Here is a 14,847-nt window from a genome sequence, read left to right as displayed (position 1 = left end):
TCTGCGATACGTCAAAGCCGCTGAGAGTCATGGTTCGTGATGTCGAACGCGAACTCTTAAACAGCGCAGTAGCGTGATAGAATCCACGCTTTTCACGAATCCACGTGTTATAGTACGTACTGCAGTTGGTGGGTAATCTCAGGTCGGTTCTAATTCACGCCCAGCGGTAAAGCCGAGAGAATCGGGTTTGGTGGGCTATGGCCTCCTGGAGGTGGTCGTACCCTCCTGAGGCTGAATGCCCCACTGCTAATTGGCAGTCAGAAGCACCCGTGGACTGGTAAAACATAAACAGGGCCCTTAAGGAATCAAATCTTAAAAAGGTCGCCTGAATAGAAATAACGGACAAAGCTTAAAAAGGTCCCCTGAGTAAAATAACGGACGGCCTGCCACGAAGAGGAGGCCCCTGGGTAGAAGAGTCTTACGATTCGATATGGCCTCCTCGTGGGCAAAGTCCTGGCTATGCCGCTGTTCACGCACATCATTGCAACAGCCAAACGTATTGGCAATAGCGAGGGCTGAACTGCTCGCGCTGTGTGAAACCGTCATCGTTACATTCAACTATATATCGGAATTAATTAATGCATGCCCTTCTCCCTTGAAGCGTGAGTCAATGTCACTGAGTGACGGCATGAATTTCTTAAAGCTTGCTCAATGATACACAAATCGCGTGCTGTTATGATATTTCAAACATCTATTCGGTAGCCAATAGGTTGCATTGGGCTATATCGTGCAGGACCGCCTACACCGCCACCTATGACAAATGTTGTCTCTGCTTTCCTCTGCCATCTGGGTGGAACTGGGTAAGTACATTTTACCTTACTAGGCAGCAGATGGCCTAAACATCAAGCCCTGATAAGTCCCAACTCGATGGAGCGGTCTTCGCGATCAGTGTTACGCAAGGCATTCGTCCCGCTTGGTAAGGTCTGGATTGGGTGGTGTGTTATGTCCATGACTGTAATTCGGTAGTCTTAAAGACCTTAGAATGGCCTAGGACCACAGCTGATGGGCGGGGTAGGAAAGCTCAGCGCTTAGCGGTACAGTGCAAATGTCCAGTTTGAAAGCTATGGCAAACATACCAGCCAGATGTTCTGAATTGGAGCAGAATTCTGTGTGCCTCAAATGGGATGGTCAACTGCTCCTATTGGAGCAGATTTTGCTAGCCTTATTTACATCAAAACAAAATTTGATTGGCCACCAGGTTTTGCATTTGTACCAATGTGGTATGTCATAGAACCCGTAATGCCCTCAATAGGCAAGTCAATAATTTCTGCTCCAAAATTTTGATAAGTCCCCTCAAGTCAGAAATGTGGCCCATCTATCATCCAATGATATGTCATCAAAATCTGTCATGGGGTGCAGACCAGATCAGTGAGGCTTCATATCTCCCAGAGATTTTGTGCCAGTGTTTCTCCTAGCCCCTTCCCCATTTTCCCTTGGCCCACAAGGCCCCTCAGTCACTGGAATTGCCAGTTTCCTCAAAACTGTCAAGGCTTAAAGGTATCATTGTGGAAAATGTGGGCTCAGAGGTCTAGCTGGGAAAGCACATTGGGGATTCAGCAGGGAAAAATACTTAACATCCTGCAAAATAAATGAAACAGAAGCTTTCTCATATGATTAAACTTTTTCTCAAAGCTAAAGGTCCGACTGGATTAGGAAATACATCCCCAGCAGGAAGGCACCAGGCACCAAGAGTGTGTATCATTTTGTTTATTGAAGGCATCAGCAGCATGCACCTCCTATCAAGTTTTACATATTGATTAACACAAAATAATCGTTGGGAATTTTTTTAAAAATGATGACTCATGCAAACACAAGTTCATTGAAAACATGTGATGCTGTTATATGTTATGTAAGAGAAGTCCTGTTACAGTGCCATGCATACATTTATTTTCTCGTAATGATTTTGAGCTGTACCCCTCCCATGAAGTTGTAACACATCCCCTGGTGGCCTGCATGATACCCCTTGTGCAGGTGGAGGGGGCAATTTGACCCACACCCAAGATCTCAAGAACTAAGGGAGCTAGAGATGCCAAATTCACAGGGCATGTTGACCTGTATGTGAACTCACCTAAGTCAAAGTTTGTAGTTCCTAGGTCATGACATTCAGGTCAAATAAGGTCAAACAAAGTCAGATTCCAGATTGGTTTCTAAAGGGCCTCTAGAATCTAGATAACTGTAGTAAGGAAAAGGTCATATGCTCATGTAAGGTCATTGACCTTGGTGGACCTTTTTTAGGTCATGCTGACCAAATTCATGCAAGATTTCTTTGAGTTTTGCATTTGGATAAGCAGCAAAGATTATGCTAGGTAGTAAGTTCCTAAAAAAACAAAATGTTGGCCTGGGTCATTCTAGGTCAATGATGTATTCTGACCATGAGGAAGTTTTTGGAAGGTGTATGATGCAGTTCTTGTTATCAATGAATTCAAAATAAGCACCACAAACTACCTCATACAGTAAGCCCTAGAGTAATAAGACAGGTTGGTTTTGACCTTAATGTAACAATCATACCTGACCCTTGGTCAACATAATTTGTTCATTCAAGTGTTGTGTTGGCCATGAAGGTGTTCCTGAGATGTAAGGCTTCATCTAACACAGTTGTGGGATTAGACTGAATGATTTCCTAGGAATTGCCTTTGCTGAAAACATGGTCTGACTTTGATCTGTCAGAGGTCAATGACCTTACAGGATATGTTTAAATTTGTGATGCCAAATGATCCACTATTCAGTTGTCTGCAGCCACGCAAAATTTGGCGCGGCTACCTCGCGCCGTTCGGAAAGTATTCCGGAAAAAAACCTTCAGGGGGTCAATTTGACCCACCCCCACCACCACCTGAATGCGTGTTAAACATGCCCTTGTGCCAATGTGCAAAAAATATGTGCATTGGGTATAGGTGCCACCTGTTGCCGAGGGAATTGGGTTATCATCCACCCAGCCCGGGTATATTCACACGAATTTTGCAAGGTATTTTTATGCAGAATTGTTTTTCAGAGAATGTGCACCAATAGCTACCTCTGCATCAACATCATTCGTCGAAACATGGGCCCTTAGGCTGCTTCAATTGGTGACAGTTGGATGCTAAATTCTGAGCTGAAATTGACGGCAAGTATGTGCTGAATTTCGAGCACTCCATTTGCTGGGTACATGTGCTGAAATTCCTGCCAGGATGTATGCTCTTGCTATCTCAGAATTTTTGGCATAACATTTTTTGGCAGAAAAGAACTTCATGCTTGCCACTCAAGAGATCAAATGTCACCTCACTGTCCACACCGCATAACCAGTCCATGTTTTCTATTTGCAGGCGCCACCAAACAGCTGATGATGACGTCCCGGTGTCCGTTCCTGCGGATGTTCCCGGCCCAGTACCTGCAGACGTATGGTGGCCGACTGGCCTCGCAGTACGGCGCCAGCTGCCCGATCATCTCCCGCCAGCTGGGCACGGCCGCTACCGGGCCAGGTCAGTGGAGGGGATTGGCGCCGACCTGTCAGGCTCAATGGGCTGGCATAATTGTCCCAGCCAGAGCCAGTGAAGGGATCAGGTAGCCTGCTTGGGGTCACTAGACTGGTCGAACTGGCAGGCCAAGGTCGGAAGAGAGAGGTCATGTGTTATAATCAGGGCCAGCTGCCCTGTCAGTCACCTGTGCATTCAAGGTCATGAGGCTCGGTAATCACCTGGCCAGTCACGCCCATGTGGAACCAGTTGACTGCTACTGGGCGTGGCTGCACTACTGATGATTTCACATGGGTCAGCCCACCAGCCAAGTGTCCAGCCAGTGACGGTCTGACCTGGGCGTGACGCCTGCGCGAACTGGTGATGTGACGCTGGCATATGGTGTGGCAGGTCCGGCGAGCAAGTGTCCCTTCCTGCACGACAAGAAGTCGGCGGGGATCGTGAAGGAGACGACGGTGGACGCCTTCAGCGATACCATCTCCGTCACCGAGCGTGAGTTTGGGGACGAGGGTCAGAGCCTGTCTCCCAGAGGAGCTCAACCAGCATACAGGGCTGGCCCCATTTGGGGGGGGGGGGGGGGGAGGAGGAGAGAGGAGGCTGCATCTCAGGGAGGGTCACTGCCTTAAGTGGGATACAGATTACAGAGACACAGCGAAGAAATGCTGTCGTCGCCGGAAAAAAGATAAATGTTGATCAGTAATGGACCTGGTTGACCCCCTGATTTCAAACTAACTCACCATCTCCGTAATGCGGGTACGTGCCGGGGTCGCAGCCCGGCCCCCAGCGCGGCCGTCTTGGCTGTGCACACGCACGCCTGGCGCCCCTGACCTAGTTCTTCGGCAGCCCCGGGCCGTGCCGCCGAACTGTGCCGAGGTTCGACGCCAGCGGGGTGTCGAGGTCAGCCCTTTAGACCGTGTGTCGTACTTGTCGATGGTTGCCGTAGATTCTGCGGTTGCTGTAGATGTTGTTGTTTTCCGTAGATGTCGATGGTTGGTACCAGCATGAAGTTTTCTGACGCTGTCGGCATGCTGCATTATGGCCGTCGTGAGATAGATGTTGCGCTGGCCGGTGTTGAATGAACCTTTACGTGGATCGCACTTTGTTTTAGATTTCATGCTTGTTTTGTTGGCTCGCCACGAACGTCCAATGCGGGAATGTGTTTTTTAATGCTTGTTTGGGTTTCTAACGTGGCATTGTGGGCACTTGCGCACATGCATTTTGGCCATGGTTTGTCACGTTTTTCATGACATAGGGAAACCGCTGCATGCTACAGAGTTGATCTATTGGGCATCGGAAAATGTCCGTATGATGGTGTCGATATCTGCTTCCATTGCATGCATTTTGCAATGCATTATTTTTGTTCTGACTTTTTCTGTGTGGGACGTCTTATTGTCAGCATATATTTTCTTCATGATTGATGGCGAGGTATATATACGTTTCTTTGTCCGTAAATAATGTGCTAACACTGTTTCTGGCTAATCGCTGCGGAAATATGTGCACCTTGAGTTCGTAGCATACACGAAAGAAGTGCGCCAAAATGGGTCGTGCAAAAGGCCTGTTGGTGCACGCAATCATGCAGCACCTGTAACGCTATACGTGGCTATTTCATGAGAAATTTGCGACTGATATAACGGCCTGAACTCGATTGCGAAAGGTAAGGTAGTGCTGACTGCCATCGATCATCCGGGATCCAGGATCAGACTCCACTGCCCGTCTCCTGCCAGGATATGGCTATTTACTACTGTCCTTGTCCGCAGCGTTTGATTACGAGGGATTCTTCCGTGACCAGATCCGTAAGAAAAAGGAAGACCACTCGTACCGGATCTTCAAGAAGGTAGGCATCTTTTGAAGACCCTTTTGACCTCAGTTTGATGTATGCACCTCCCAGAAATACCCGTGGCTGGTGGTGAAGCCGCTGCATGTTTTTCTTTTTTTGATGTGACGCCTTGCCGCTCGTGATCCACAGATTCGTTCCCGCCCCGTGACCGCTGGTAATGGCCCGTAATGGCCCGCTGGTAATGGCCCGTTCCCGCCCCGTAACCGCTGGTAATGGCCCGTGACCGCTGGTAATGGCCCACGATCATCGTCGCTTCTATGCCTCTTATTCCAATGTTATCGGTCATCACTGTCCATTGCGGCATTTCCTGCAGTCTGTTTCCGTTCCGTTGTAGATAGGTGTGACATCTTCAGACCCACCACTCTGGTAATGCCCCCTGTATGCTCCTGATACACGCCTTGTTTTAGTCCAGAGCAAATGTTTAGAACTCACCGGTGTATCACGCGTGTGCCCTGGCTCGATCGACCTCGTCGTGACCGGGCGTTTGACCCGCCGTGTGACCCCAGGTGCTGCGCAGCGCGGATCAGTTCCCGGCGGCAGCGGAGTTCTCCCAGGGCAGGCGGGATGTCACTGTCTGGTGCAGTAACGACTACCTGGGCATGTCCCGTCACCCGACCGTCATCGGAGCTGTCAGGTGAGGCCCCTGTCTGGTGCAGTAACGACTACCCGGGCATGTCCCGTCACCCGACCGTCGTCGGAGCTGTCAGGTGAGGCCGCTGTCTGGTGCAGTAACGACTACCTGGGCATGTCCCGTCACCCGACCGTCATCGGAGCTGTCAGGTGAGCCCCTGTCAGGTCAGCGGAGAACACCCGGGAAAGTCCCGTCACCCAACCGGCATTGGAGCTGTTGAGTTGCTGTCGCGTCAGTAAGGAACACCGAGGCATGTCCCGACACCCGGCCCTCATCGGGGCCGTGTTTGTATCTCGGGTACACCAGACTGTGGTGTACTGTCGCCCCACATGCATCTTGGAGGTATTGGGCTCTTGCTTAAGACCCACTTGCCAATCACGTGGAAGCGTAGCCATTCGCCGAATCACAAGTCAAGTGGGTAGGTACGCAACCCGGACGTCTAGCATTGTCCTTATATGGCCTGTCTGGCCTGGCCGGTCATGACCCTTATGCCCCCGGATGTTTGCCCGGAGTTGAACATTGACACATCTGCTTGCATTACTCAGCTCTGCGCTGTCTGGCGTACATGTTGATCTGAGCGTGAGGCGGCTCACTAGAGCCAGACGGATCGGCCACATTCCACGGCCGCGTGGCCAGCTGACCCGCTCCGCCCCCCCCCCCCCCCCCCTCCACAGCCGCGCCCTGCTGGAGCATGGCGCCGGCGCCGGCGGCACGCGGAACATCTCCGGCAACACGCTCTACCACGAGACGCTGGAACGCGAGCTGGCCGACGTGTACCAGAAGGAGGCCGCCCTGCTCTTCACCTCCTGTTACGTGGCCAATGACACCACGCTGTACACGCTGGCGCGTTCCCTGCCCGGTCAGTGGCCCGGCGGTGCGCTCTGGGGAGGACCGGCCAGGGGGGGGGGGGCGACCAGTACTCACCGGAGGACTGGACGGCGCTGGGGTCCAGTTCGTTAGACGCAGGAGACCTGACCTAAGCGTGTTATCGCTCGCTGAATGACGTCGGGATGTGGGACGCCCGCGGCTGGCGAGCGGTGGAAATCCTGGGAGAGATTGCGTTACTCTTCGCACGACCTCTATTATCGCTGTGTTGGTGTCAGAGTTGGCGATCATGTCATTATCTGTTTACCGCGGTACTGAACGGCCAGTCCCACGGTAGGACATCCCTGGGAGGCGGACGCCGGCCCTATCGGCGTCTGTTTCGTGGGAGCAGCTCTACTCGACGGTTGCGCAGGATGCGCTCAGTCGTCGACTCTTGAACCGAGCCTTGCAATCGGGTGCTGCGGGAATGCCGCGATGCTTCGAGAGAGGCGGGGTCGGCGCTCCCCGGTGGCGACACGGCGTGGCGTGACGCTTCGTTGTGCCGCCGCCTCCCCGCCTGACGCCCCTCCCCCCCCCCCCTCGTGGCGCGCAGGTTGCCAGATCCTCTCGGACGCCGGCAACCACGCCTCGATGATCCAGGGCATCCGCAACTCTGGCGTCGACAAGTTCATCTTCCGGCACAACAGCCCCGAGCACCTGGAGGAGGTGCTGTCTGGCCTCGACCCGGCCCGGCCCAAGATCGTCGCCTTCGAGACGGTGCACTCGATGACCGGCGCCGTCTGCCCGCTGGAGACGCTCTGCGATGTGAGCTCGGGGCGGCGCGATGAGGGGAGGTCAAGGGTTCTGGGGGTGATCAGGTCGGAGGCAGAGGGAGGAGAGGTGTTGCTCTCTCGGGGGTTAGGGGGGAGGGGGTAAACGTTCAGTTAAAGGTGACTTAGGTGGGTCATTTTCTGGTTGCACAGTTTAAACTGGGTTGTTGTTAATGAAATGGTTCTGAATTATGGTGGTCGTTGTTGTGCAGTTCCACTGTTGGGAGGCTGATGGCGGGCATCGTACGTCATATTTAGTTTATTTCGGGCTCCACAGTGCAAGACATATGTGTCACATCATCTTCCCGCTCCATTATGAGATGGAAAAAGCGGCCCGTGTGCGGCAGCTAAGTTCACGTTTCTTCCAACAGGTGGCTCACAAATACGGGGCTCTGACCTTTGTGGACGAGGTGCACGCCGTGGGCCTCTACGGAGAGAACGGAGCTGGAATCGGAGAACGGGACCAAGTTCTAGACAAGATGGACATAATTTCTGGAACACTAGGTAGGCAGACAATAGAACGTGGACTGGAATGGCTTCATCTTACGATACTTTCTCGGCCGTACATTTTGTCAACGTGTTCCCTTCCATCAACGTTGTGCGCGTTTCTTGTACATCCAAAGCAAGCCTGAGCACATGCAGTCGTATTGTAAGGCGAATTTCCAGCTTCTTGTCGAGCTGAACGCCGAGCTGGCGACTTCTAGCACGCTTTCGTATCACAACCCTCCGAACTCTACGAAAGCCTTGCCTTTGAGGCCAACGCCAGCTCCCCACTGATGGCGTCGGCTGGCGTGTCCGGCAGGCAAGGCTTACGGCAACGTGGGCGGCTTCATCGCCGCCTCCGCGTCGCTGGTGGACGTGGTGCGCAGCTACGGCAGCGGCTTCATCTTCACCACCTCTCTGCCGCCGACGGTGTGCGCCGGCGCGCTGGCCGCCATCCGCGTCCTTCGCACCGATGAGGGCCGCCAGCTGCGCGCCACGCACCAGGTCAGCAGGGGTCACCTCGGGTCGGGTCAGCACGGGGCTAGCTTCGGTCAGGTCAGGATGGGCCGCCCTGGGTCTGACCATGTGCCTGCTCTGTTAAGGTCACGACCGGCTGTGACGACGGAATAAGTGTTTTGGATCGGAAGGAACGACGCTGGTTGTCACTCTGAGCATGGCTTCGGTGTTGTCACCAGCCAGCAACTGCACCGCCATCATGTGTTCGTGATCTATTGTCACACCCGCGCATCACTGGTCCACGTAGGGGCACCTACGAGTACCACGTCAAGGACTCCGGTACTTTGCTGTTCGTTGTTACCTGAAAGCTGATGAGGGTCTGATAATTTGATTCGAATGTAATTCTAACGTAAGACGATGAAGAACGACCGGAAATGGTGGCACCTGTTGCACTCCCGATTTTGCCGTGCCGTGGCGCGTTTTCAGCTGTTGACAAGTACTCCAACTGTCACTTACCACGCCATTGACGCGCCGTCGTCGCCCGCGTGACGCCGGCGTGTGACCCATCTTCCGCTGACGGCACGTGACGTCACCAGGAGAACGTGCGCCAGCTGCGCGACACGCTGACGGCCGCCGGCATACCCGCGGAGCACTGCCCGAGCCACATCATCCCGGTGCACGTGGGCAACCCGGTCACCTCGTCCCGGATCTCCGACCGGCTGCTGGCCGAGCGCGGTCACTACGTCCAGGTGCGGCCCGCGGCCGACAGCGCGCCGCCGGCTCAGGTGGCGGGCGGGCGGGCGTTCAGGCGGTGTGCTGTGCTGCGGCTGGTCAAGGCAGGGGCGGGGACGGTTTTTGGCGTTGCCGTCGCGGGGCTCGTGTTGGGTGTTGGGTGTGACGGGGGCATGAGGCGGATTTTTTTTAAAAGGAGGATTGTTGGTTGGGTTGTTGAAATTTGACAAAGGGAGGATTGTTGGTTGGTTGAGGTTGAAATTTGTGGATTTTTTGGGACAGGATCTTGAAAATTAATCCGCGAAGAGCACTGTTTCGTCGTGAGACTTCAAACCTTCCGCATTTCTGTTACGAGCTCCTCGCTCTATGTCGGGTAGCGTAGTATTTATCCGGTCAATGTCATCGTTCAAATCGTGGAGTGGCATCCACATGGCTTTGGTGGCACTATCTTCTGACTCCATGCTGACCCTCCTCTCCCTCCCTCTCCGCAGGCAATCAACTACCCGACGGTGCCGCGGGGTCAGGAGAAGCTGCGTATTGCGCCCACCCCTCACCACACGCCGGACATGATCGACCGCTTCGCCGCCGACCTGGTCGACATCTGGCTGCAGGAGGGACTCAAGCTCAACAACAACGCCTGCCTCAAGGTAAGGGTCTGCCCAGGGCCGCTGGGTCGTCACGTTTGGCGTACGTGTGGAGGATGACAAGAGGCGCTGACCAGCTGCGTCGCGGAAGGGCCCGGTGACATGACTGACGCTTGCTCTCCGCTTGAAGCGGTCGCGCGCTGAACGTGCAGTCGCTCAACTCCGCTGTCGCTGAAGCGGCGCGCCTCTGTCTGGCGGCGGTTGCAGCGCCACCTGTCGGGTCGCCGCGCCACGCTCCGAGGGCCGGCAGGGGCGCTGGCTGCCGGTCGCAGGGGAGCCACGTGCTGCCCCCCACAGTCTGCCGTACTTGTGTACCTCATCCCACCTCATCGCGGCCGTGTTCGTGGTGCCCTCTCAGCGGTATGACCCCGCCGCTGTGTGACCTGTGCCTGGAGGACTCGGCGCTCTCCGCCCGACTGCCCCTGCCGCTGTGTGACCTGTACCTGGAGGACTCGGCGCTCTCCGCCCGACTGCCCCTGCCGCTGTGCGACCTGTGCCTGGAGGACTCGGCTCTCTCCGCCCGACTGCCCCTGCCGCTGTGTGACCTGTGCCTGGAGGACTCGGCGCTCTCCACCCGACTGCCCCTGCCGCTCTGTGACCTGTGCCTGGAGGACTCAGCGCGCCCCGCCCGATAGCGGCGCGCCCTGCCCGACTGCCCCGCCGCTGTGCAGGGTCTGACAGCCGCCCTGCGTGTCTCCCCGCAGGAGTGCCTGTACTGTCACCAGCCGCTGGAGTTCGAGCGCGCCGGCTGCCGGGTGCGGGCCGCGCCCGCCTGTCAGGAGCCGCACTGCCCGCAGATGGTCGCCGCCCAGTGACCGGCCGGGCCAGGCTGGCCGCGCGGCCACGGTCGGCCGCCGGCGCCGCGGCGACGTCGGCCCACCCGGCGGCCGCCGCGCGCAGTGTCGTGACGCGGAGGAGGGTGTGGAGGGGGGCTGGGTGTCGGCTGCAGCTGGTAATGGTTGCGCGTAAGGGCGGCAGAGTGGTTCTGGGATGGGAGTCTTAGTCATGGAAGTCTTAGTTGGGAGCGGAGTGCCGAGGAGATATTGAATGGTGTTAGTCACGCGCTGGTGAACGAAAATAAATGGCTACAAACAACGCAAAAGCTGTTTTTGGGGTGATGCGTTCTATTGCACGTTTTGAGGATCGACGGACCCGACCGTCTTCGCAGGACTCAGTCGAAAGGGGGTTTCCAAGCGCGCCGGCTTCTGTAAACGATTCGCGTGCGCAATCTGACCGAGCCAAATCGCCATCCCGTGATCGTGTTTGTTATGTCGTAACTCCTCGCTCTGTCAAAATGCAGTAAGAACAGGGCTACACATGTGATTGCCATCAGAAAAAGACGGCCCTGAGATCCTGCATCCGGGGTGAGAATATCCAATGCACTGGCACCGCCCACGAAGCTCCTGGTATGCCCCGATTACCAATTCTTGAGTTGCATCTTCGTTTACAGGTTTCGGGTACATAGCCCAGCTTGCCAGCGTTTCCAGTGTTTCTCTCCACATACTCTGGGCCGAGCTCTGAACAAGCTTTAGCTTAAACTCGGGAAGGGTTATATTACTGAGGTCAGCAGAATTGTTTTACTCAAACGTCTGAGATACGCAGAAAAAACAGGTGTTCGAGCGCTTCCCCACCGAATACGTCTAGCAGAACTGCCCGTCAGCGGCAGTAGCCGGCGTCCGGTTCGGCCAGCAGCAGGCCGGCAGTAGAGAAGCTGTTGGCTGTTGAGGCTGTTCACCTGCGGGTGCAGCTGGCCGCGGCACACCAGCAACGGGTGCCGTTATCCCATCTGGGGCTGCCGATCCTAGGATAACGGCGAGATTATCGTCAATGCTGGTGGGACCAAGCGCATGCCATCCCTTCAGCGGCCACAGGGTCACTTATTCCACTGACGTCATCGACTCCTGTCCAATCAGACGACTCCTGCGCATCTCGTGGTGCAGCTTTAAAGCCAATGTTACGGGCAACCGACGGCCGTGTCACGGGACCATGTGACTTAGTGCTGGTATACAAGTAGACGACAGTTCGCGCCCTTGAGTGGGACTCCCGATCCAGCCGAAGCTCCAGTCCCGATCACAGGATTCGTAATGCTGTAATCGTTGCAATTTAAAGATCCCGAAAATGCATGCTCGCACTGGCTATTACGCATAAACAGATCTTGCTTTTAAAGATTTTTCGTACCATTTAAAAAGCATGGTCAACAAAATAACATCAAACACCAATAACTGCTAACAGCACTTAAGTGTGTGATGACCGTCACCGCTGGCTGGCTCACATGACTGGTGCTGGAGACTAACCTTAGCCGTAATCGATGCATCATGTCCCGCGCCCAATCATAAACCATTAGTCCACAAACGGCGGACGAGATATGTTCGAAGAAGCTCAGTGGCATGTTCACTGGCCCCATTACGTGCTAGCCGCAGGTACGGAAACTACCGAGGGAATTTTGTCAACCTCATTATGTGCTTGCCGCAAGTGAGGACATTAACGAGGGAATTTAAAAAATACGTCAAAATCGGCGTTCCTGCGTCGGGTGTAGCAGAGGAAACAGTGCTTGCAGCGAATGCGTAACTTTAAAAGTGGTGTAGCCGATGGCAGAGGTGGGACGGGAGGAGAGCCATCCTAGCAGTATGGAAAATAGTGCCATGTAACTGTAAATATGTTTCAGCTTTCCACAAGCGATCTATCTGTGATCCACATGGGTGGAGTACTCTTTCATGTGCGACTAAGTTCATGATTGTCGGCAGACATTCTCAAATGCTTCACCCAACATGAACTTTGCGATGCGGTTCGATGCACCAATTTGATAAAGACAGTGAAGCGGCCTGCCAAAATACCAATCAGTCAACTTGCATGGGGACCTCAGTTTTGCTATGAAAACGGAAACTTTCAGATTTGACGACAGTGGAGGCATCGGCCCCAATCAGTTGCCCAAAAATTATAATCGGAGTGAGTATTCCTGATAGAAGACCCTCCCCACGCTACGACCCCACGCTACTCCCCACGCAAGTGAATGGAAAGCCATTTATTTACGCCGGATGTTAATAAGCATGAACAATAAATCTCGGCGCCTGGTCTAAAACTTTCCATGCAAAAGTAGTTCAATTGGTCACTGCTTGCACTGTACCCAGTAGCGCAGGCGGCAAGGTCACAGCGGGCACGTGCCTCCCCCCCCCCCCTTAGGTTCCGCAAGTGAGTTCGGGATCTTCGGGCCCCTCTGAACCTAGGATTAAGGGCACGATTTCAGGACCCGAAGGGCCCGAAAGGCCAACCGGAGGTCTCATTTAGGAACCCCGGCCCGCAGGGCCGGCACTGTAAGGCCAGCCGGAGGGCCCTGCACGCTGATCAAGGGTCCCTGAGTCAATAACGGTTCATACTTTGGCCAGACACCACCAGTAACGCATAGTCAGCTGTGTGGCGGCATGGGCTTGAGGACCCATTTCCCAAACAGTGCCAAAGCCGGGATCAGCAATTTACATTTCTCGGGGCCCCACAGCGCCATCAGGGCCCTGCGTTGTCAAGAGACCCCGATTACGGCAGAGGCGGTGTTCGAGGAGACCCGAAGAGCCTAGAGGGCCCATCCGGTCCGACGTTCAAGGGCCCGATTGGAGGATCTGAACGTATAAAGGGCTGGTTGAAGTTTTATTTAGGGGCTCTGATCCGCGAAGAAGTACCTTCAAATAACGATCAGAGGGCCCTTAACGCCGATTGGGGACCCCTGAGCCGATATGCGCCCATATGTCGGGCAGGTACCACCGTACCACATAGTCAGCTCCGTGTCGGTGTGGGTCTGAGGGCCCACTTCTCAATCAGTTATGAATTCGGGGCCAGTGGTTTACACTGATCTGGGGCTTTGTATCTGTCAGGGGTGCACAGCGCCTAACAGAGGGTCCTATGTTCACAAGAACCCCGAGCTGACCAAGAGAAGCGTTCGATGAAGCCCGAAGAGGGACCCGGGCCGCCCACTGGAACCAGCGATGAAAGGCCCGGTTGGAGGGTATAAAGGCCGAAGGACTGGCTGTAGTTCACAAAAAGAATCGCGGCCCGTAGGGCCATGACCTGAAATATCAATCGGAGGTCCTCTTGCATCGCTTGAGGAATCCCTGAGACAATGCGAGTGTCTAAGCCGGTCAGAGATCACCTACACCGAACAGTCGGCTCCATGTCCGTCTGAGCCCTTGAGACCGATTGTCCAGACAGAAGCGAGGCCGGGGTCCGCGATGTGCAATGTTCGCGGTCCCTGACATAATAAGGGGCTCCTGTGTCGATTAGGGACCACAGTGCCGAACAGGGGTCCCGTGACGGCAAGTGACCACGGGTCGGAGTGGTGTTTGAGGGGGCCCGAAGAGGGGTCGAAGAGTCTCGTGGCCAAAAATCAAAGGATGGCTGAAAGGTCCGAATGTCTGGCTGTAGGTTACATAAAGGAACCCAGCCCATAGGGCCGTGATCTAAAATGTCAGTAAGATGATCTCTTGCACCGATAAGAACCCCTGAGACAAAGTGTTCCTCTATTTCGGTCAGACACCACGAACAACGAACAGTCGACTCTATGTTGATCTGAGCTCTGGTGGCCCATTTTCCAAGCAGGGACAAGGCCGGGCGCGCAAGTTGCATTGGTCGGGCTCCTGTATTGTTCAGGGCGTCGCAGTGCCTAACAGTATCAAAGAGAGGCCTCGAATCGGTCAGAAGAAGATTCGCTTAACAGGGACGGAGACGGGAGTTCGAATGGCAGAGGGACTCTTGCGTTGGTCGGGGCCCTCTGACAACTGAGGGAAACAAGAACCTATGATGAGTGCTCACATTGAGGTAATAAAGTTCTTGTGCCATTCAGGGTCCTCAGGACCGAACGGTAGACCCTCCAAGCTTATTGCAGCATTGGTCTGTTAAGCCCAACTGGAGTTTACATGTCAGTTATTTGACCACCTGCGGTGAACAAGGATGTTGCTGCGTTTATAACGGTTCATGCGTCGACCTAAGGTCAACG

The 14,847-nt window shown here is 54.6% G+C and overlaps 1 protein-coding gene across 1 annotated transcript; it reads left to right on the top strand.

Moving 5' to 3' along the window:
* The first annotated feature begins 845 nt into the window (after window positions 1-845).
* LOC119090109 (5-aminolevulinate synthase, erythroid-specific, mitochondrial) lies at window positions 846-13,222 on the top strand. Its single transcript, XM_037212903.1, has 14 exons — window positions 846-916; window positions 3,300-3,455; window positions 3,840-3,941; window positions 4,293-4,346; window positions 5,207-5,283; window positions 5,793-5,920; window positions 6,592-6,776; window positions 7,335-7,546; window positions 7,923-8,055; window positions 8,354-8,538; window positions 9,087-9,239; window positions 9,714-9,869; window positions 10,571-10,605; window positions 13,168-13,222. Exons 1-14 carry the CDS (start codon window positions 868-870, stop codon window positions 13,220-13,222), a joined length of 1,680 nt encoding a protein of 559 aa, XP_037068798.1. The 5' UTR covers window positions 846-867.
* The last annotated feature ends 1,625 nt before the right edge of the window (window positions 13,223-14,847 follow it).

Source organism: Pollicipes pollicipes, unplaced genomic scaffold, assembly GCF_011947565.3.
Source record: "Pollicipes pollicipes isolate AB1234 unplaced genomic scaffold, Ppol_2.1 Scaffold_3087;HRSCAF=3621_pilon_pilon_pilon, whole genome shotgun sequence".
NCBI lineage: Eukaryota > Metazoa > Arthropoda > Thecostraca > Pollicipedomorpha > Pollicipedidae > Pollicipes > Pollicipes pollicipes.
The sequence above is the reverse complement of the archived record's forward strand: the minus strand, read 5'-3'. Positions and strand labels throughout refer to the sequence as shown.

Bases quoted from the DNA above. Each gene is read 5' to 3' on its own strand.
- LOC119090109 (XM_037212903.1), top strand. From the start codon at position 868: ATGGAGCGGTCTTCGCGATCAGTGTTACGCAAGGCATTCGTCCCGCTT. The intron at 9,870-10,570 runs GTAAGGGTCTGC...GTCTCCCCGCAG, and splicing joins ACAACAACGCCTGCCTCAAG to GAGTGCCTGTACTGTCACCA. The intron at 10,606-13,167 runs GCGCGCCGGCTG...CCCGGCCCGCAG, and splicing joins CACCAGCCGCTGGAGTTCGA to GGCCGGCACTGTAAGGCCAG.